At 40.5% G+C, this 24,812-nt stretch overlaps 1 protein-coding gene across 3 annotated transcripts in view; it reads right to left on the reverse strand.

Moving 5' to 3' along the window:
- The window catches only part of bmp2k (BMP2 inducible kinase), a 47,661-nt gene extending 28,152 nt beyond the window's left edge, over window positions 1-19,509 (reverse strand). For all 3 annotated transcript variants that reach the window (XM_041938089.1, XM_041938088.1, XM_041938087.1), the window contains exon 1: window positions 18,542-19,509. In XM_041938089.1, coding sequence (XP_041794023.1) covers window positions 18,542-18,692 — 151 coding nt within the window. In that variant the 5' untranslated portion in view covers window positions 18,693-19,509. The remainder of the gene's footprint in view (window positions 1-18,541) is intronic.
- Window positions 19,510-24,812: the final 5,303 nt, after the last annotated feature.

Here is a 24,812-nt window from a genome sequence, read left to right on the forward strand (position 1 = left end):
GACCAGGACAAACCCGGAAAACAGTCCTGAGTCATTTTCACCAAACCCAACAGCCTAGGTGTGAAAGCACCCTTATTTCTTACAGATTTTCAATTTCTGTTGAGCTGCCCATGACCCAGTTGGACAGCAGTAGAGGACTGTGAGTGCTGCCAGGTGTGAATGTTGTAGAACATACAGGAGTACAAAAGATGGCAGTGTTGAAAAAGAGACCAAACATACTAAGATCTCTTCATAAAATCAAATGTAGAAAAATGTGTCTCAATCAGATCTGTGTTATTAAGGATTTATAAATGTTTTCCAGGAGCTGATATTTTAACAGCAGCTAGCTGGTCAGCAAGTAGGCTAAGCCTTTTTAGCTTACATTGGCCTACCTCCAACTGGGTGTAATCCTGGAGTTAATGAAGGCATTTGATTTACAAAATACAACAAGGTTTTACAAGAATGAGATGTGGAGCTGACATTGCACTGGGTGAGTGGATTTTTGGTGTGAAGTGAGGTTTCTGGTGTGGAAGTAGACTGTGTTGACAGGGACAAGGTGTTTAGCTGGGGTGCTGTCACTGTCCTGTGTGCCTGTCTGGCTGAATGGACACTAGCACTGTGATGTGACAGTCTACAGTCTCCAGTCTCATTAGGAGGGGTTCACTGAGTAACTGAGTGGTGGGCATCAAAGTCCACCGACTGGTTCACAAGAGAAAGAAAGGATCAACAATGGCATGCTTGTTGCCTAACAAGTTACCTTAGGTCAGCTAAAAAACAGCATGGATTTGGATCGGGAATGAACAGAAGAGGAGGGGAGCTGAAGTGACCAATGGGAACAAAGGCTTTCATTGAGGAGTCCATCAACGTGAAGTTTAGATCTCAGCAATAGTTTTGCGAGGACAGAGCAATGTAAAAACCCTAAGTACAAGTAATTAATGCAGGTTAAACCTGTGTGTCACTGTCAGAACAGTAAATAGAAGATAGCAGAAAGTCAGGCAAAGCAAACATAAACAAATTGAAGCGCAGTGTTTGCTTGTATGTAGTCCCAACAGTGAGAGTTACTGTGGTGGACATTATCAGATTAGAAGGGGTGACTGATGTTGTTCTGCAGCACAGAGGGATGAACAGGCAGCTAATGAGACAAAGACAACCTGTTGTAGCAGGGCTGTAGCTGATCATAAAGCAAGGTAGAGCATTCAATATTGTAAATGAGCAACTACCAACTAAAAGTCACTGTACAAGTCCATAATGTCTTAATTCAAAAACACACTTTTGGATCAGTGGCATCCAAAACCCCCAGGATCCTAGATTAGCATTTCTACTGCTAACAGTCACAAGGTCAGGGCTAGCTGCAAACAATATCAAAAGACAATAAAAACGCAAACTTCTGATGAGACAACAAAACAAGCAGCTAAAACATCATGCTGATGCTGCAGAAAGAGGTGACATACACAGAATGATATTGAAAAACCCAATGAAAAAGAAACAAAATACCAAAACTGAAATGTGTCCAAAAGATGACATTTGCTGCATGTATGAAAGGAACTACCCAGCAGTTATACTGACAGACCTGTAGCCATCTCAAAAAAGATAAAACTGGGAGAAATTCTCCCAAGATAAAGTACAAGAGAGAAAGCTGTTTACGCCTGCTGGATGCTGTTCATCAATTCGCCTTCGTCTGCCCTGTGTGCTAAGGTTAGCTTGATGGTCACCCTAAACTGCAAGCCTGGTTTAAATTGATTTCCTGTAACGAGGGAGTTGAGTGCAGAGCCATCCAGAGACTTGGGGGGGTGGGAGTGAACTCTAAGCAGAAAACTGAATCATATGACATGGTCTTGTGAAAGAGCTACTTTTATAACGGGCAGGATACACTCATTTATGAAGACTTTCTGAAACCCAATCATATATAATGCAGAGTCTGCTTCATGACCCTGCCGTTTAAGAAAAAGCTGTGAGTCATCTTGTGCAAAGCTTTATGTACTCGTTTGACACAAAGGTGTAGGATGCAGAGGTAGCAAAGATCAAACTGAAGGTAGAAATGGAGGCAAGAAAATGTGGCGGTTGCATGGGTTGGATGACTGATTTTACAAGGCAAAATCCATTTGCTTGGGCAAAGGGCCAAGAGGCTGAAAAGAGCAGGCTGTTTAAGTATGCATGAACAAGATACAAAAGAACAGTTAACCTTCACTCAAAAACACAAAGCTTATGAAACTAGAGCACTACACTAAGCATCCCAACAATCACATCCATTTTGACTTGGTGTGCAAATGACAAAAGTAAACTCACATGGGGTATACTAATTACAAGATTATTCCTTTATGGAGCAAATTTCCCCTCACCCTCATCATCTCTCAGACGCATCTCCAAGGTGCTCCAACTACAAGTATCTTGTTATTGCAAGACTGTAAGTTAACTTTTTTTGCACATAGCACTGATGCTATGGAGGCTGAAAGTTTGTAACATTACCGATATGGTGGCCCTTCCCTAGAATTGCGGGAACTGGCATTGGAAGAATGGACTCTACACAGCCGGGGACATAAGTGTACAATAGACTACAGCTACCAAGCAGAATAGCGGTACACAGTTGACTCACATCACACACAAACAAGTGGTTCTGTCCTGCACAGACACACATCGCAAAGCTTTATTGCACGGGTGCAACTATGGTCATTTCATTCATCGTAGACTGTTTTTTCCCTAGCACGTGGGACATATGTTGCACTATGCAGCCCTGCTCTCATTTGTAAAAGTCTGTGACAGCTCATGACAGGGTCACATCCTTACATTGAATTCTTGACAATTCTTTGTGAGATTCCCTGACGCCAGCTGTTACCTGTCTGTCATTAGAAACCAACTATTTCACCAATCCTGGCAGGAGGTGGCTTTGGGAAAGTTAAGAGCAGATAGAGGCCTCAGCCCAGGCCACCCTACCAAATGCTTCATGTCTGCCTGCTGGCCTGATCTGGGACTGACTGAGGCCATATGCTCCAGGATCAGATTCTCACTAAATCACCACCCTGGGGCCTTTGTTGCCTCCCATGACTATGCCAGCCACGGAAGTGGTACGCTATTGAGTGTATTATTCTCCTGAGTGGCTCTGGATGGAATGATTTGTTTTAGAGGGGCTTTGTGCCCAGCATACCAACTTCCTGGACAAATAAGGGACCCCGTAACAACACAAAAGGTCCCACACTGTACAGGAGATTGGCTTCAACCAATGGCAACAACAAAGCTGTCTCTAACTAACTGACAGTGGCTACACTGATGCAAACACTAACATGCCATGTCAGACAATGAACTTGACTGAGGAATTCAAATGTCATCACGAGTACAGACAAAAACAAACAAACAAAAAAAACAGATTGGTCTAAGATAATTATTCAAACTGTTTCTAATGTCGACTGCTAAACAGAAAATAACGCAACAATGTCTGGCATCAAGGACTTGCCCTAAATTCATAAACACAGTCTACAAAAAAAAAAAAAAAAAAAATCAAAGACAAAGTTTTTATCCCATTTTCATTCTTCTATGTTTTCTGAAAACCAAATCCAAATTCCATTCTTACTGTTGTCAATACAAGTGGTTAAAGTTATAACATAGATATGCACATTTCTTCCATATTTCATGCATCATCTGCCTACCTGTGTCCTCATTTATTAAGCAATCTTCAAATTACTAAGGAAGAAGTTAGATGTGAAAATATTTCTGCTCTACATACTGTTTACCCCGCAGCTTCTCTGATGTCCACCCCTTTCTCAGTCCTCTCCCGATTCAGTGAATGAAGAACTTATTTCAACCAAACCGGACTTGATGGAGATCGGTGGAACGGAAAAAGACGAAATAAGGAAGTTATGGTGAGTTTTATTTTGTTTCTGTCATATTTGAATGAAGTGTATTTTTACAATGAAAAAAATCAACATTTCTGTGAATGGAGGTTTGTGGCTTTGGCAACGGTGATGTAGCAGCTGTTTCTGGTTAAACAAAAAGGATCTTACTCTCTAACAAAAAAGTCCATCTCTGTAGGGACTCTTTCCATAATGTTGTCAGACACTTAGAATAACACTTGTAGTGGATGTACATTGACTGTGTGCAAACACCCTGAGGGATTACATTGCAGCCTGTTTTGTGTCTGACAGCTGCAGTGCTCTCATTAAATACTGAACCAATTTCAAAAATTGTTGTCTCCATTAGTCAGCTGGACACAAAAATATGGGAAAATAGGGTCCATAATCAGATAATATGTGGCCGTAATTCCTACAGTTTGTCCAGGATATTGAAATCTTCCAGGACATGTGGACTGGCACCAATTTGAAACACTGGACATAACATCTTTTTCATTGATTAAATGTGAAATGTAGGTCAACTATTTAAACAACAGCTTATAAAGGCAGCTAATTGTATGATGTTACTGATAGGGTTAATACATTTGCTATGAGACCAAAAACCTGTTGGAGTGACTGCATTTCCTTCTGTCTCACAATAGGGGTGGCTACCCCAACTTTCTGGTGGTATGTTGCCCCCAATTTGGTTGGAGTGTAGACTATAACAGGTGGCCATCTATTTACATGATACCTTTAAAGCATTGCTGATGGGCATGTCTAACTCTGATACTCAGTGCCAATTAGTCACATCTCACGGTTATTGCACCCCCCCTCCTGCTGGCTGCACTGTGGAGAGGGGATGGAAGCACTTCACTGTGAGGACATGGTCAGTTGTCAGTGACAGTTGGGAGGAAAACCCCGAAACCATCAGGCCAAGAAGAAAGGAGGGGGGGTAGTGACATTAAAGCCTGGTACTGGGCGAGGGCTGTAATTACTGGAGAATTTTCCCCAGCCCTACATCCAGCACTAGGGACCCTGACATCACTGCAAAGTCTGACTAACTAGGACAGTCACAGGCAGCCCACATGGCAGCCTGTGGAAGAGGCTTGAAAGAGGATCTCAACAGCCTTTGCGAAACAGATACTCTGCATGCCTTGTGATATAGGCACAAAAAAACTTCACAAGTGGTAGACGAGTGTCTCAAAGAGATTAGAGGGTTCAGTAACATGCAGCGAACAGAGATGATTCATTTGCAGTTTCTGCTCAGGCACAAGGCGCAGATGTTCTTCCTCTGAAGCATGATGTCATCTGTGATAACAGGCCGCTCTCTGACTGACTTTCTGTCTATCTTGCTCTCTGTCTCTGTTGATGTCACTCATTTGAGCCAACTGCTTTATGTTTCAGTTAGCATGACATCTTTGTTTGGTAAAAACCTACATAGTAAGAATGTAGCTTACTTCAGAGTGCCTCCCTCAGCTGTAGAGCTGCTTTTAAGATGGAAGAAGGCCATTTCTTTTGCAGAACATTTGGAGCACACTTAGGTATTTCCTCCTGGAGGCCCCCATCGGCACACATGAGGCCACAACAATTCCCCTACAAGTCCTCACAGTTGTAAAGCTTGAAGATAAGAATAACTAGCAGAATAACCTTTGCTAGCAGTTGCACCAAAGCGAACAAATTACGTGCATCTGATTTTAATTACGTAATAAAAACACAACATAACGCAACAAAATAGAAGCTGAATTCAAACATAATCTAAAATAAAGCTTTCAGTTGGTTTTTCTTTTTCATTAAATGAAGATGTCCTGACTGAAAGTTCCATCACCTCTTCTTTCAAGTGACCTTCATCTCCAGAATTTCAAAGGTACAATAAAAAGTTTCGTTTGGCTGTAAACATGCATTGCTCATTTCTTCATGCAGACTAACAGGTGCCATTATTCCACAATAAATGTAGGAAATGGATTTCCATTCACAGGCTTCAAGGTCTTTGCCAGTTTGCCATGCTGTGTCAGCTGCTCCTGCTAATTACCAATAATGACTTTTTGATCCCCACCACTTTGGCAAATCCTTTGAGATTTGGAATTATACAGACTAATGTGATAAGGACTTTTGTTCAGTGGCGCGGTAATATAGTGACCAAACATGTAATTTAGCAAGTGAAGCTACAGTTACAACAAACCTGCTGAACTGATAGGAAAGGCAGCTACAAACTCGTTTCAAAATGTGAGCTGTCTCTCAGTTTTTCATAATAGGAATCAACATGAAGGTTAGGAGGTCTTTTTTTTCATCTGCAGCCCAGACGATCTGCCCTGAGATTTTTCACGTTCTACAAGCACTGACAGACATATCAGTTTGTAAACATCAAGCCCTTGTAACCCACTTTAAGCTAACAACTATCTGTTAAGAACATTGCTTAATCTGTTTCTCTTGAGTCCTCAAACGTTACACCTTAGTGACACTCAGAACAGCATCAGTGCCATAAGTTGCTGGCCTAAAAATAGACACGCACTTGCTTTTAGCAAGAAGTTGCGAGATTCTGCACTCTGTGAGCTTTTGCCTGACAAAATACGCACCACCATGTCATTTTTTCTGGACCTTTCAGTGGAGAAAGCCTGATTTTTATAGATGAATGCCATTAAAAATTGACAAATTCTGAGTCTTAATGTACACTAAGTTAACTATTTTACATGTCAAGTTTTTGTATTAAACATAAAAAACTGACATAGCACTCTGATTTATTCACGTGTTTCTCGTCCATTTATGACAGTTACTCATGTGTCATGCGCTAAACATTCTGTCACTTAAGTTTCCTCTTCCAGTCAAATTAAGTATGCATGGCCATAGCAAGGAGATAACCAGGGTTGTTGCAGGTCAGATATTTTTAAGATTTGCAAAATGCAGAGTCTATCTCAGTGGGATGCTGCAAACATGCAGAACTAAATATAATGAAAGGTGCATTCAGAGGGGGAAAATAGCTGAAAACCTCAATTTGGCAAATGTTGCAACATCTGGGAGCGTGACTTGGTCAGATACAGCATGAGCACAATAAATCACATTTCAATGTAAGGACTTTTTCTTTAACCGTATACAGTACAATGTGTATCTTTAATATGAATCAAGTTTCGCTTGTCAGTCCAAAATTGATGAAAATGTGGTCAATAGTACAACAGTCAACAGTAGACCCAAAAATCAGTCATCTTAAATTTTTTTTCAAATCAAGATTATTCAAAGGGGAACCCCAGAAGGAGAAGGGTTCACCAACATTATTTTCTCGTAAGGACACTCAGCCTCTAATCACAAGTTTAAACGTAGTGTCTCTGATTCTCTTCATCACACTGCATCACATCGTCAGGTACGTATGCTCTGTATTCAGCACCACACTGCTCTTCCTCACAATGGAGAGGTCACAATTGAGATAAGTACCTTGTACATCTGCTTAGTGACAGTACTGCATAAGCAACCTCTGCAGCTCTATTTCTCTCCTATAATGAAGTACTACAGTACAACAGCTAGTCCCGAGCATTGCATTTAAAGGTTCCCTGCAGAATTTTTGACCTGTAGAAGTGATATGGAGTCATTTTTCACACGAGAACACACATGCATGCGTGCAAGTGGCTTGGTACACACTGCTGCCAATGGATTCAGACTATTTCACTGATCTACAGGTGGTCTTTACATGCCAAGAAATGCAGCAATGCACCAACAAAGGCAGGGAAGAGAAAGACTGAAAGCTGGTTTTGCAGATACCTTGTCCAGTGTTGGTCATGTGGAATTTGGTGCTAAATGAAATATTAAGGGTGAAGGTCAGTTCCCAAAATTATGCCAATGTAATACGACAACGTAAAATCAGCATCAGTTCAACATATGATTCAAACCTTACTGTTGACCAATGGTACGGGTTTCACAGAACTAGTCGACTATCAAAACCACTAGTTTACACTTTGCCTCTTTGTAAATTAATGCTCCTCTGTGCTTTTAGCACTGTGTAGTAGTGAAGCAGTGGCCATGCATCGGCAGCAGATATGTAGCAGGAGACGCTGTGGGTAGTTGTTATTGACATGTCATAGTTTTCAGGCATGAGGCGCTAAAGCAGCAGACATTTAGCAAAAGCAAGAGGCAGAAAGAAACATGGATGTAATTCTCAATGCTCAACTACAAGCAACAGTGTGGAAAAACTTTTACCAGTACAGACATAGATTGGTTTGAACAATCATTGTCTATGTTGTAAGTAATATGTAAATAAACAGAATTTAAATTATTTAGAGAAGACTTCCGCTATCCCGGCAAGAAAGCAGACGCATTACTACTACTAAACAATATTTCCAGCTGAGACAAGCTGGCAGGGAGTTTAGTCCAATCAGAACACAGCTTATTTGTAAACAACCTAGCTAACACTATGCAGCAATATGCTTGTCAACTTTAAAACACACGTGTACAAATACTTACTCTGTAGAGTCTTAAGCTGGTTGTGCCTATCACAAAACATTAATTGGTAGCTAGCCGGCTAGCTGTGAATGTTTACAGTGTGGGAGAAATTTTGGGCTGCTGTTGATGTCTAGCTTGATGATGGAGACACTGGAAAATATGAGTTTGGTTATTTGCTGTGTCTTTTGTTTTAAATGAGGGAATCCGCAAATTATTAAGACTTCAAGACAGGGCATGCCAAACTGTCAGTGTGGTAGAAGGGGCATTACAGCCACACCCTGAGGGATCCAAGGCACGGGCAGTTTGGTCTTGTTATAATTCCTGCCCTGACCTTTTTAACTGGAAGTGATCATTGGGAGACAAAATATATCTACCGTGACCAGATGGCTGTCCTAGGGATAATGATTTCAGAGTCTCAAGTAGTACACATGGGTTAAATCAACAAACCATCCTGATGAAGAAAGCACATTGATTTTTCTTGTGGCTCTTCCCAAACAACAAAGCATTAATGACAATGAAGGAAATATTGGTCATTACAAAGACAAGCCAAGAGAAGAACTTTTGAGCAGTGCCCTGTAAACTTTGTTTTAAACACAAAAAATTTAACTCCCCTATCTCTCCAATACCAACCAATTCTAGTGTGAACAGTAACTCCTGCCTGACAAGTGAGAACTGCAAACACCACTGCAGACACTCTGTGGAATGCCTCATGAAAATATCAACCTGGACTGCAACTCCCCCTCCTTGTGCACTTTTCATTCTTCCACTTTGGCCTTATGTGTTAAGTAGAGCAGCCTCCAATGCAATCAATCTAATTTGTATCCTGACTCGGGTGAATAATGCAAAGCAGTTTAAAAGACAGATGCAAGTGTATGAAGAAGCCTTTCTAAGAACCAAGTCCATAAAAGGTAATATGAGGAGGTGCGGTGATGAGTGTACATGTTTTTTTCATCCTGGGCTTAGTGAGCTGGAAGGTTCTGGCAGTCAGCTCTCATACATCTTACCTCAACAGTGTTTACAACTGAAACAACAGGCACAAGTGGCTGTGCTTTGGAGGTATTATGATTAAACTGGGAAAGAGACAGAGGTATTGGATGAAAAAGATGCATGAGGATGAGAACATTACAACACCAGCTTCGGTTGTGAGAAAGTCCATGTTCAACACCAGACAACCAAGGGGGAGTGAAAAACAGGTCAAAAAGGTAAAAGAGAACAAGGTACAAATGCAGGTTTAGAAATGTAGTGGGGAAAAACACTAAGAAAAAAAGGCTAAGACACAGACCTTGGGCAATCATCTCTTATCTTGGGCAATCACATCTAGCTTTCTTATCCACAGGGAGAAAAATACCTTTAGTCTCATCACAGTAACATGAAAACTTTTAGGGCATACTTCAGGATACTGTCTGTCTGGGAAAAAAAACAGTTGTAATTTTGTAAATATGAGACTGCAATAAAGCAAAACAAATGCCAGAGTGAGTGGTTTTAGTGTAGGTCAGACCATAAAATGTTTCAAATATTGTCCAATACAGTCAATTCAGACTAACCAACAGGTCTTCAGTGGCTGTGTAGGTAAGCAGTGGAGTATACCAAGGGGCCATAGTTTACGTGAGCCTTTAGTTGGAAAAAGAAGTGCTGAAGAAGCAAACTGATACGTCTGCCTGGGTCACTTTGCAGTACCCCTCTCCATATACAATGGACTAATTTCTGGTTTCGAAATATCTTAAGTTGTACTACCTACATTCCATACAAATTAGTGCTTTCTAATCTTGAAATGTTTGCACCACCAACTTTTTTTCACAGCTTGTAAAGACATTGTAAAACTGTGCAATTTGTAATTAATACAGTGATCCCTCGCTATAACGCAGCTTACTTTTCACGGTTTCGCTACTTCACGGATTTGCATCGTGCATTGTGTTCTGCATTCTGATTGGCTAAAAAGTCACTCCGCTTCTTCTCTACCTGTGCGTCAATAATGTTGCAGTTTAATATGTACACGTACGTAAAACAGCTTGCCAAATTTACATTACATTACATAACAAGGGTATACTGTATCACAGTTCTGGCAATTTCAAAACTGCACTTCTTTAAATCATTATTTTGAAGTATAAATGAGTAATTGTTCAGCCACCCGTCTTTGTATTTAAACTGAACATGACACTATCTGAGCCCTGCCAAAATGGCCTCTCCAGTGGTGCTGTGGTGGTACAAAAGTCAACAGGTAAAGCCTTTGTAGAACTATAAATTACTCACCATAGGCACCGACAGCTTGGTACAGCAACACCTCAAACAGGAACTATAATTTCAGTGCTATTTAATTACAGTGCAGCAATAGTTTTTAGCTGTATGTGATTCAGTATAGATTTAGCATCGCTGAACCAAAGCTGCCATTTACACTCTTTCTTGATCTCGATGGAAAACATTATGAGGTCACGGACGGGTGTGAAGGAGAATTCATAAGGACTATTATACAACAGCAAATGTTCATGTGCATCGCTTGAAATGGAGGAACTGCGGGACAGCATCATCTCCTTTCCTTTTGTAAAGGATGGCCCAGTGTAACCTTTGCTTAAGGCGGTAAGAGAGGAAGCACTGAGGCGCCTTTCCTTAGCATTTTCATGGTCGCCACTTAGATACTTTAACCGCAAGTCCTGTCTTGTAAAACAAAAAACAATAAGAACTATTTGCATTTCTTGCAGGATACTTTGTATCATATGTAAACTGAACCTAGCTGCCAACACATCATGAACAACCTCTTGCTGCTCTGATTTACCATTACATTGAGAAATAGACGTATTTTACCACCAACCTGGACAAACTGTTGAATCTGACAGAAGCAACAATAAATCTTGCATAGCATTACATAATATTGGTAATGAGTTGTACTCCAGTGTGTCACCCAACAAAGACACAATCAGCTTAAAAACTAAGACAGAAATCCCAGCCATCTAAACTGAAAACTCAGAGCCAAACATAGGAAAAGTTTTTTCTTTCTTAAATTGTTCCATTTGATCAAGACAATTTGATGCCTGTAAATTATTTTCCATAACAAACAAGCATTTAACAAGATTATACGTATAATACGCCATTTTTAAGATGTTTTTTTTCAGATTCCATATACCCTCTGGCAGACCAGAGTGACAGGTTGGCACCAACTTGTTTACAGTGGCTGCAGTCTCAGTCATTAAGAATGAGGCAATCATTCATCACTTCTGACTTGCCATCCATGAGTGTTGTTCTGCCTGTATCACTGTCATGGAGTCCAATCTGTACTTAGTCTCTGTGCAAGCTGACCTTGACAAAGTGCATGATGGCTTTGTGACACTATGCCTTAGCAATATTTAATATATATTTACACTTATAATTTGTTATTTATCACAAATAATATCAGGCCAAACTCTGACTGACTTTGACAGTTAGGTGAGGAAGAAACTGTCAGAACAGAAAAGAAGTTATTGCCACAAGAAAACAAAAACATTAAACTGGTAGCAACTGTTCACACCAGGATCAGAATAGACAATATTTTTGTCTTTGACAATGGACACCATGCCAGATCTAACCATCACAGTGTCAAACTCTTGCTGTGTCTTGGATGGGTGACTGGCAAGACACGTATGGCCCCAACCAATTACATCTTATTTCAGGATCATGCGCAAGTTCAGGGGTCATCAGGGAGGCAGAGGAAACAAAAAGCGATCATGGCAACAGAAGCGTTGCGTGTTTCCTCGTGGAGGAAGAACAATTGGTAAATGACTGTTTTGGTAAACAATGATATTGAGAGAGCACCTGATTGCTTAACACTAAGGAACACATTGTAGGAGATGTCACACTAGGCGTGTCAAGACAAAAATATTCTGAAATGTTAACTTTTCATCCGGGTGCTGTGGGGCATCCCAGACGCTGCACGACAGGTTGTTTAGCGTGTCAAATTACACAGGTATGGAAACCTGATTGCCGTTCATAATCAGCTTCGACAAAATCATCTCAAAGTCCAGCTGGATTCATGTAGTCTGATCCCAGCATTACACATCCTTTGTTTATCAGAGTAAGGGATTGACGATGCCAGGATTAGGGTATTTACAAACAATGCACACACTTCTGATGTCTTCTTTATTCTCAGACAAACCTCTGAACCAAGTAGACTTAAAGATGAGGAGATAAAACTTTGAGCACATCTCAAAACATTCATCTTCAAGCACATTCATAAAAGCTGTCTTCATTCAAGGTCAGCAGAACCAAAGAATTTCTTTCCTAAAAAACAAAAGATGCAATATGGTGTACTGATATATATGAATTGACTTTGTCATTATGCTGCATTACTTGGTTGAAGCCACTAAATTAAATCATAATGATACATATAATATGTGTCTAAAATATGGAGTGCTGATAAATTCACAATTTGTCAATGCACTGATCAAAGACATAAAACTTGTTGTGGACTTCCGAATCAATGTCCCCCTATAAGGGTGTCTGTTCACTCCCACATTTGGCTTGATGCCATCCTCAGATCAGGTGATGATGAATTGGTAAAAAATAATTCATGTGCTTCACAAAGAGGGGAGGGACAGCAACACAGAGAGGCAGATACAGAAGGCCTCAATGAGCAAGCACAAAGGCAGCAATACCCATCACGGGACCAAGTGCTGCATCGTACCAGCATTCTTTCTAGGGTGCTAGAATAAGACAACAAAGGGGCACAATGTGTCTATTCAACACCAGTACAGTATGCTAATAATGTTGATGAGATGCATTCTCACCACCCTCCCCTGGCAGAGAGGGAGGATCAAATAGGTCAATCAAAACAAAATATTATCAAAAGGAATGCTCTGACTTGCACTGCAGTGACTGATGAAGCCCCTCATCAGCCATAAGAACAACAGGCAAAGCAATTAGACCTGTTCTAGTTTCAATCAATTTGCAATGTTTATTGTGTACATGAATGTTGGCAATGTCATTCCTTGATTCATTTATCTACTTTAACTGCAACTGTATCGTAATGACATGATGATATTGTGTTATTGTTTGGCAAAGTTCAGCTGTTCACCAGAGAAGTTGAACGGACCTCAACTTTAGCACAACGCAATGTGACCAATGTGTCATCCCGCACAGCACTGTGTTGGCCAATCAAATACACGCAAGAGGACACAATCATGACAACGAAAGATGAGATAATCACCACCGCAATTACTTTCCAGGGTTGTAAAATCTTATCGCTTGCCTTACTTTAATGCAATGTAGTTTTCAGTCTGATAGTGCCTTCCAGCATCATTGTAAAAACGCCAAATAAAGGAATATGGTGTTGCATCACTCAATCTCTGAAAAGTATTATCAATACCATGATACTGATGTCAACCATAACACTCAGCCCTAAGCCAACCACTTTTCATTTTATCTTAACTGTGTCAAAGATAGACGTATCTACTGTATATTTGCCTAATATTTGGCTTTCACTTATCGTATCCTCAAACGCTGCATAAGGAATTCATAAAAAAAACAAAAAACAGACTGTTTTGTCATATTTGTCATGGGAAAAACCCAGTGGAATCACATTAACATTGGTGAATTTGTTTGTTAATTTCTAGTAATGCAGAGGCCAAAAATTTATAGAAAATGGATAGTGTCTGTCCAGATCACAAGTGGCAAAAGACAAGGTGAAAAGGCCACATTTTCACTCTGAACACATCAGCTGTTTGCAAAGAAACCGTGTTTGCGTTTCTCCTGTTTACATGATCTGTGGCTTGTTGTGGTCAGGGACCAAGGACCAAGGCTGAAAGACTTACTTAGGCTCTCATCTCTTCAGCATGTGACTATAGCAAGCCATTATAAACCCCAGTGTAAACATTTCAAGATTTTGCTGACAGCAAGCAAATGGAGCAAATTTGTGTAAAGTCAGCATGTTCAGAGAAAAAGTTTTTGTTTCATGACAGGCGTGTGTCACTTCAAATGCACACACAATACTCAGAGGACCAGTCAGCTGAGAGTCAAGCTTGTTTGGAAGCTTTCTACATGAAGAAGGTTAGAATGATGCATGAAAAGCATCACTATAAAGCACAAAGTGTGCAAATCTATTATGCTTAGAAGATGGAGGTGAATCTAATTAGATAAGGCAGTGATGAATTATAACCTTGCCGTTAACATGCTTGTAAAACTGCAAACACAGGAAGTGAAACCACTGAGCCAAGGTCTTCCTGTTAATTAGAAAGAAGCAGTGACATTTTAACAAGAATTTACCAATACATGCAAACATGAACTGTTTGCCTTGTACCTACAGTGATAGGTAAAGCAGCCATGTAACGGTCAGGGTCTGGTGAATAAATAACAGTGACATAAGGGTGATTATGCAAGTTAAGCTGACAACAAGACATGCCCAGCAGCAGATATCTGTTAAATGCTTAGTGGCTGTCCAGCAAATAGCTTGATTAAATATTCCGACTGCAGGTACAGGGTGATCAGTTTGAGGGCAGTTTGTCTGCCTTCTAAAACAGTTAAAACAGTTACTACCGAGTATTCAAAAGGAAAGCAATAGACGTGTATTCACCAGAAAAAACTAAATATTTCGTATGATGCCTCTTTACCTGATGGAAAAAAAACATAAACATAAAACACAAACCACAAAAAACACATGTCTGTATGTAAAAATCACTCCACAAGATAACATGGTAATATTAAGTATCACACCCTCAAACTTTGTCAGGCCTTTTGTGAATCTACCAAACTTTGCAGACCCATAATTTATCAAATTAATTTCTACACATTTCCAAAACATCCATACCCTGACAAAGAACCCTAAAATGATAAGAGTTAGTTGAGAAAGGGTGACATGTTCACAGATGCATCCTGTTCCAATATGTCATTTCTGTGTTCCTCTTGGAGACAGCTTTATAGATAGAGCTCAAGAGAAACCACAGAGGCTAAAGGGGAGTGGAGGGAAATAACTATGTTCCTATTCAATGCAAGAACAGTCCAGAGCTGCAGATATGTCACTGGAAAAAATAGCTTACTACATGGCATCTAGACTCTTCTTATTTTGAATATATTTGAAGGAGACATTGTGCACGGCTTTGGAAGAAAAAAAAAACTTTTCATTCATGTCTGCATTAGTTTCTCTTTTCTAACAAACTATAGGTTATGGGTGTTTGGCTTTAAGGGAGTCTCATGTTTTTCATTGAACTGGCACAGCAGCTGGACAACAGTTGAATAAGGGAGTGGAGATGAGCCTTTCAAAAACATCACATGATCCTCTCAGTACCTACACGTCGGTCGCATAAGTGACCCAGTGCCACACACTGCCCAGTAGCAGATTTGCTGGTCTGATGAAACCGGCGCGCACTGATAAACCTCCCTGAAAGTCCATTAGGAAAAGATGGACAGGAAACTGAATGACATGATTTGCCTTATTTGATAACAAATATGATTAAGAACACAGGATAGACCAATATGAGCATCAATTTAAAGTGTGCTTTTGCCTCATTTGACATTGTCATGCAAACCTTTTTGCTGAGGAGGAACTGCAGCTATCGTGACAGCGGCACGGTTTCACTTTACAGATAAAATCACACGTTATGGCAGACTTCTGCAGTTAATGCAGATTTTGTTTTCACTTCTAACAAACTGCAACACAGTTCAAGACAACTGCACAAATGAAGAGCTATTGATGAAGTTAATGCATCTGAGTTGAAATGTCATTGTTCACATGTGACCAAAAAGAAAATCTGTATAAGTAGCAATTCAAAGTTTAAATAAACTCTTCCAAACACGCCCGATGCACAGTTACTTGGCGGTCTCTGAGCCACAATGGCAGGTAAATCCCAAAATTAACCTTGCCACTTTTACCATGTTCCCAGCATACTCGGCCTTTAAATAGAACAGGGCCTCCAAATGATGGCTGGTTACCTGCCAAGTAGCCACAAACCCCCAAACCTCAGCAAAGAATTAGCAGCAGTTGGATAGTGGTTAGAAGTTCTGTGTTGCTGAATGGGCAGTACATGGAACCAGCACTGACAGAGTAAAGTATCCTAAGTTCCCCCCATGCACTCATGACACGTTAAAGTGCTATATTTATATTTATATGAAAGCATCCTGAAGCTGCTCATGTAAATCAGTATTTACATCATGAATGCAAATGAAGCTTTGGTAGGATGGACGCAATTCATTGATTTACTATGGTTACTGATTTACTGTGGCTAAAGTAGGTTAAGTAGGTAATTTCTATTGACAATCATTTTATTTCCACTTAAGCAAGTTTTTACTGAAGTGTGGCACTGCATTATGTTTAAAATCACATACAGTAGATTACAAATGCTGTCAGTCAATAAAACAAAATGGGTAACTTAAATCACCTAAGAAAGGAATAATATGGATCAATTTAATACACTTTACTTCACAATTTCTATTATTACACTTGAAAAAATACCTTTTGCCACCTTTTGGCATGCTAAATATCACTTCACATATTTTTTTCTTTCTGATAAGCAGTCACTCTGATTAAGACTTCAAATAGCTATTTACTTGAGCAGATTTTACACCTAGCACATTTACCCCACCTTAATAATGCCTGTGGATCAATATTGCCGCAAGAAACATTTTAAGATTTTGTCTATTTCTAAATGCAGAGGACACTAGAAATGAAATGAAATAAACAAAAAAACAGCAGAGACACCAAGCTCTTACTTTGGGACAGAATGATGAGCAAAGGTCACAATGTAACCTTGTGCTTCTGGTAACAAAACCAACCACAGCCACTTCACGTGATTATATGATGGCACAGACTCATGACTGCTTGCTACTTTTTTTTTTCTTTCTTTTCTTTTGGGCGAGTGAGATCAGGTTTACAGTTTGACTCAACAGCATGTTTACAGTGTTGTGTTACTTGAAGAGACATGCTTGTCATGCCTGAAATGTTTATACAGTTCTTCATCCATAGTGACTTAGAAAGAAGAACCATGGTTTCAGTAATGATATTAGTTCACACGCAAAATGTATTTAATAAAGCCTCTAAACTTTACAATTCATTTGGTTTTCACACTGAAGTCAGGTAGGAGAAGCTCCGCACCTCTTTGCCTGTCAACAGTTTCACCTTCCTGAGATCTTCCAAGTTTATATCATCTGGACTAACAGTAGAGATAGAATTTGAGCAATCAATTAACTGATTCATGTTAAAGCAATCTGTCAAAGTATCCAGTACTGTCATCCCTCCACAGAAGACAACAGGATCTTTTAAAATCTAGTGCTCATCACAGGCTGGAAGTACTATTTTGATGACAGGTCAATTTTGACTATAGTTTCACAGTAATGCCTAATTAGTATTGCCATATTCTCTAATAAAGACTGTAGAAATATGACTAACTACTTCCTAGTAAAGAAAAGACCATAACAAATAATTAGTCGACTAATTGGCTAAGCACTGTGCCATTTGTGAAAGCTGTTTTGAAATACATGTTTGTTTCCACACTTCCTCATTTTCTGTCTGTCTGTGCGTGGAGGAGATTCTCATTTCAACATTACTGAACACAGGGCTTCTTTAAGCCATGAAGGAAATTTCTAACATTTCTAAGAAGCCTGTTGACATCCTCAAGAGTTGTACTGGGGAGACACAACCATTGCATTAGTCATCCTTTATGTCTTTATCCAGCAAGCACTGTAGTTACTTGTTTCAATGTTATGCAATCTAATCAAATTAGTACATCCAAACACAAAAATTTAGTGTCTCTCAGCCTGCCGATGGAGAAACTAGCCTTTCTTAACTTTAACAGCTGCAAAGAGAGCAAAACTTTTCATATTCCTTAGAAAAAAAATCCTCATGGGACAAAGGCAAACTGCAGAGGAACTTGAGTGAACATGTTGTACAAAAGGATTATTTACTGTTTGGATCTTTAAGTGCTGTATGTTGACACAGGAGGCTTGGACTGTTGTTATCCTGGGGACAAGCCCCCAAGAGAAGCAGCTGAGGCAGTATGTAAACTACATCTGAATAGGGAAAAAGATACCTGTTTTAATAGCAACTATGTACCAAATCCCTGATGCCCAGTTTAAGTACCAACGTGTTCAAAGCCCTGAAGACGACAGAGACCTATTTCACTCACTCTACATATAATTTCTTGGGAAATAAGCAGATGTTTGCGGAAAAACTGTCGAGTACAAACCAATTACCAACCCATAAAAGAAACAAAGCTGGAGGAGTTGCTTCACTGCTGTGTCTGTGGGAGTATTTCTATCCAAACAGGGGATGACGGGTGTGTCCCAGAAAATATCATGGTGCTTAATGTGAGAAAAGTGTGACTGGACACACACACACTGTAATGCTAAGCTACTGTACATACCCTCTGCAACAAGCTCTTCCACGGTGACTTGAAACCGGCCGACTGCAAACACTTTCCCGAAGTAGCTGCTGACACCGGAGCTGGAGCCGGACCCGGACGCCCCTCCGAGCCCGCCGCTCTCAGACTTTGGCATTCTGGAAAACTTCTTCATCCTTTACTTTCTCTGTCAGTCCGGCCACCAAATACAAACCCTGTTTGGTGGTAAATGAGCCACACAGTCCAATTTAATTCGGTTGTGTCCGACGTCTCCTATCTACTTATCTGAAATCTTTTCTTCTCCTGCATGCTCCGCGTCTGGTTCTTCTGGAGGGACTACTAGCTGTCGGGTGATACGACATGAAAGTACAGTTAATATACCGGTGTCACAGTGGGATGATACTAAGTTACTCCGTCGGTCTCCCAAAAGCTCTTAGCAGTGACAGCATCCAGTCACAAACGGTGAAAAACAAAAACGGTGTGGGGTTCGTTAGCTAATGTGACACCACTCTAACTGGCAGCAGCGGTCGCTAGCATGCATGGACTCAGCGGTGTGCAGTCAGGACGCTTCGCCAACAATGAGAAGAGCGAAGAGGAGAAGCACAACAATGTAGCTGGCACCGGCATTGATAACGCCAGCTCCGGTGGCAATGAATCCCTCGCGGGAATATATCCAACTCAGAAGCCCTCCAAAAGTAGCCTCGGCGTCGTTAGCATCACACGCCGCGACTTGTTCACTTCACTCGGGCGAGCGGCTAGTTAGCTTGCTAGCTGCGGTAGTTAGCGGCTAACGATCTTCGGTAGCCGCCACAGCGGTTCCTCTTCAAGACAAGCCACCCTGGGTGCAGGTGGGGTGACAAGCTAGGAGCCCGAAGTAAGCTTCCGTTTCTTATCACAAACCCTCGAGGAAAGTCGTTTTCGTTAGGTTCGTCTGTATCTCCACTCACCTCTGTGTCATTCTCGTGGAGCTTCGCTAACATTAAACTTCTCGTGACTCCCTAACGGTAGGCTACAAAATAAGTGGGTGGTTTGTTATTTACCCAATGAGAGTGACAACCTAACTTGACGTGACCCCGCCCCCTTCTATTGTTATGATTGGTGTAAGTGGAGAATGTATGGCAGCCCCCTAGGGCCAAGAAAGAGAGAAAAATGAAATCATTAAGTTATGTACAATACAAATAAAATACTCATGGTTAATCAAAAAATATGAGATAAAAAATTAAAATGTATACGTACCTTTTCAAAAGTATGAGATAAGTCAAAGTTATGAGACAATAGACTTTTTTCTTAATATAGAATATGCTAAATTCCTGCTCATTCTTTGGAATTCAAACTTGGCAAGTTGAACTTGGGAGTCTGAAGTGACTGAAATAGGAATTTACAAAAAAAAAGCAACAGTGTTCTTGCTTACACTAGTAATCTCAGCTCAAGGGTGCACTAAGACAGGACATCAGAGAGCCACTGCTAAATTACCAAAGGGTTGTATAAAAAAAAAACACAGTTTTCCCGGACCGGCCAAGGACGTTGGGAGCTGGGCTGCTAGCCGTCAAATGACTGACTTTTTTTTTTTTTTATGAAAATACCACATATTCAAAATCTAAATAGTTAATTTTTCACCTAAAAAAATGTCCAACAAAAATTATACCAAGTCAATCTGGTCAGTATTTTCCACCATCACTGTGATATCTGTCAACCTCAAGTCCATCCAAGTCAGCTCCCAAAATATCCCAGATAAAACAGGCGGAGCAAGAACTGATCATGTTTTTTACAAGTCACAAGAACACAATTACCTCCAAGAACGCAGGTAGAGAAAGGTCTAAGACAAAAATTGTGAGATAGTAAGTCAAACATTTGAATTACTCAGTCAAACTTAAGAGATAGTATGTCAAAATTATAACTTACCATGAGTATCTTTTTCATGCCTAACTTTCTTGTATTATATTATTCTTTTCTTGGTGGTAATAGGCTTCCATAAGGATCTCCCAGACAATGCTCATCTATAACTGGGCGGAGTGAGTGACAGACAGACAGAGCAGTCTGGTTGAGGAAGGAGAGCACAAAACAGGCTGGAAAGAATGCAGTGCATGGAGAAATAAACAAACCCAGGCTACAGTAAAGTAATGTGTTATCCTCAGTCACATGAATCACCTTGTTCTTTATTAAAAATCCTAATCAAAACTCTATTTTCATCTGTGTCTTTGTTCTGCTTGCTAAGCACTGCTGTTTTTGTAAGGCATGGGTAAGGCTGCTACTTCCTCAGTATGCATAAACTGATCACGCGTCATTCCCTTCAATTTTAATGATCCGACACAGCGGAGAAAAACAATGTAGTTGTTCACCAGACACTGCCGATGAGGAAGTGGTGTGACAGCTGCCTCTGTGAAGTACAGGCTTTGTGAACAAAGGCATGTGTGTAGGCTTGAGAATCCACCACATGACTCTACAGACTTTCATTCCTTCGTGGTCTAATTCATGTGCAACATCACTCAAAGTCACCTCTGTCATCTATACATCAGTGGCTCGAGGTGGAAAATGTCTATTTCTGTGGGTAACTGGTCACAATTACCATATTCAGGTCAGTGGGTATAGGGGGAGCACATGGCTGAGATGGGGATTACATAAGAGACGAGGAGGAGCAGAGCGGGATCACATGACTGTATAAACCCCCGTGTCTGGACACATCCTGCTCCTGCAGGGGGGAATCTTTCCTCTCTGACACACTTACTGTTGTCAAGCTGTGTGTGAGGTGTATGCTGCCACCTGTTGGTGTTTGAATACACAAACGCACACAGAAACACATGCAGTAATACAGACACTGCATCATCATTCAGCAAGTAGACGAATCAACAGACATCCGCTCTGCTGGAGTGTCTTTGAATGGCAAACTGAACCAGTTCTACGGCTGACCTCTGACCTCCTGAGAGTTTAAGGCACAGTCTCCAAATGTGTGTTAAAAATAGAAAACCACTTCATATCAACAGTTCAGAACTTAACAAGCAAAACCTTCAAAGCACAAAGCAAAGAACTTTTTCTTTCAGATGAATATGAGAGATTTCTGTATTTGTGTTTTTACAGTTTGAAGCAGGCAATCAGTGTCACCACACCTGCACCCTCTTAATAAAGCAGACTTAAGATTTTGAGTGTTAAAATTCAGAATACATTTTTATAATAGAGAAATATTTGAAATTTGTAGTTTTTAAAGAAGATGTTCTGATGCTGATGATAATGGAAATGATGAGCTGAGTTGATGGGAACTGACCGGAAACGCCAGCAGTGTGTGAAATATGATGAGGATGAATTTACTGGACCTTCAGAGGAAGTTGCTCATGTGGCAAATGTAACCAAAAAAAAAAAAAAAAAACTCACAGACAAACCAGCCATTTGCTACAACATCTTAAACCAGCGGTTGTCAGCCTGTAGGTCAGGCATAAATCTGAGAGGTCACAAGATAATTACAGTACATTGATAATAAAGACAAACCTGCAACCCAAAAATCTATTTACTTCTATTGTTGTTATTCTGATGTCTTCTAATTTTTACTTTTTCTTGTTATATTGGCTCTAGTCACCCGTTTGAGCTAAAAAAAATCTTTCAAATTAAATTTTGCAGGAAAAATCACTCTTTAACGCTTGTTAAACAGCTCATGTCCATAAGACTTGACCTATGTATGAGAAAGGGTCACAAATATTCTGTCAGTGGCTTCATTTAAAAACCTTTTACCTTCTTCCAACTTTAGAAACTTAAGTTACAAACTTAAGTTTCCAAAGAAAGGAAAAATTTGGGGGAAAATGTGTTAAAATTATGCACAAAACATGTCAATTATGCATCCAGTACACAGCTTCCATAGAAGAGCTGCAATACGGTGATACAGAACATATTTTATACTGTCAGACGGTGGACTAACAGTCTTTCCAACCTTACAGCTAATTAAAGGGAGAAAGGGGAAACCTGCATGTTAAGGGATTAAATCCACAGGACTTCACAGGTGACATAGTCACACAATGTGGATAAACTTTGTCTACATTAAAAAAAAATAACAAGCAAAAAAGAATTTAATGTGACTTTTGGTCAGAAACATAACGGAGAAAATTAAGCAGGAGATGAGCTGCCTAATCACTGTGTCCTCAGTATACCCCAGTACCAGCCTTACTTGCAGTCTCATTCATCCTCACACACACAGTGAGGCAGTGAAGTGTTGGTGAGGCCCACTGTGGTGCTGGTCTATACTGTACTTCTGAATGGCAGTCCAGTTTATGAATGGAGACTTTTCACATTGGGAAGAATAGAATTGGAGAAATTCACGGACAAGCTTACATTTCCTGGATTCATGTCAGGAGGGATAAAAGCTCTGCTCTTGAATTCTGGTCTGTTGCACTTTACACTTGGCATCACACACCAGTTTGGAGTCTGGAGCCCAGCGAGCACGGATGAACTTGGCCTACATTTCTCAGTTGTCCCGTGCGAGTTTCGTTTTCTTCACTGGGGCGCTGCGGTGTCTCTACACTCCGAGAGCACACGTTGTCACAGAAGATACAATCACACATTACAGGCTTCATGCAGTCTGATAGCTAAGGTAATTCTATATATAAGACTTATTAGTAGGATAATGGAGTCCATGGAGGAATGTCTGAGGGAATATGATCAGGGCCTGAGAAAAATGCATTAGGTCACTAAAAACTCAACCACTTAACATTATATAGAGTTCATAAGTGATCACTAATGACTGTATTATTGGTTCATAAGTCATTTTTTCAACAGGGGACTCAAAAACAAAACAGAAATAAGTAGGAAGTGTAGGATCCTCTCATTCTAGTGTCAAGGTCCCTAAGTCAGGAGATATCCGACTATTAGTACTCCGTATAAGAATATCTCCATAAGGGTTAGGGTTGGGGGGGCTCATGGGATCCTATCCCACAGGCATCTGCTGCATCTCTAGATCAGAGCACCCCTTTAAAAATGAACAGACACCGTCCAACGGGGACGACCTTCAGAAGCCAAAGTAAATCTCCTTTTTGGAAGCAGGAGGCTCATGGGACGGTCAAACACATTCACATATTCTGCTGGAGACGAGAACATTTCAAAACATATCTACAGTCAGGTTTTACAGACTGATTATCTTCTGTGCCGGAATCAGGAAGTCACTTAAAAATGCAGGGTGGTATCTTGACTGTTAGTGCCTTTGCGGATATCTCCATAACCAGCAAGTTCTCACTTTTGCTTTTGAGGCCTGGAAGAGCGAAAGCAGAGTGTCTGGTTTCACAGAACGGCAGCGATCGTTATGTTCTGCAGGGCACAAAAACAACAGTAAAACATGTTTTGGTGAAAGACGGCGAGCCTGACCTTGAAGTGAAGGATCACTTTGGTTTTTGTCCTGTTCCAACACTACTTGATCTGTTTTTACAGTCAGCTCGGATCCACCAGGAAGGAATCCTCCCACTGACTCTGTTTAATGGGACAAGGTCGCATACTATTTAGGCCAAAAATCATGTATTAATGACTTACCAACATTTTTATCTGTGTGAATAGTGGCTTACTGTGAAGTGAAAACACAGAGGTAAATAGGTCACAAAAGATGGCTTGTAAAAGCAGTTTTAAAAAATATATCTTTCGTGCTTAAAGCTCCCTGTTTTACCATCATGCTACATGAACACACACACACACACACACACACACACACACACACAGGGAATAGAGTGGAAGCTGTCAGAATATGAAGATGTATATATGTAGGCCTGCAGCCTCTCTTCCTGTTTTCCTTCAGCTCAGATAAAGGGAGGGAGGGGCGGGGGCTGCTGGGAGGGGGTGCACACTGCAGAGTGAAGGACTCTGGGTGATTACTTTGGCTTTAATGAGGAAAACGTCTTTGCCTTCAGGCTCTCATCCACCTCAATAGTCTGCGAGTGTGTCTGGCCTGAGTTTAACTGTCGGCTCCCTGCAGGACTGGAAGACATAAAGGTGCTGCAGAAAGACAATGAACAAGTCTGCGGATTTCATTTGGGTCCTGCAGCTGATGTGTTTTACAGCATAAATAAAATATCCAGGAATATATGAAACCTTATATTTCCTGTCAGAGGATTCATGTCCCGGCAGCACTTAGAGAAACTAGTCCCTGCTTTCATTTCCAGCAGGTTAGATTCAGCGGTGGAGGAAGAATTCACATCACTCACTCAACCAAAAGTACTAGTATCACATTTACTTTGTTAGAAGCCCTGCATTGAAAATCTTACTCAAGTGAAAGTATGTAAGTATAATCAGAAAAGCATTAAATCAGCACTGAAAGTAAAAGTACACAATG

This window comes from Chelmon rostratus, chromosome 5 (assembly GCF_017976325.1).
Source record: "Chelmon rostratus isolate fCheRos1 chromosome 5, fCheRos1.pri, whole genome shotgun sequence".
NCBI lineage: Eukaryota > Metazoa > Chordata > Actinopteri > Chaetodontiformes > Chaetodontidae > Chelmon > Chelmon rostratus.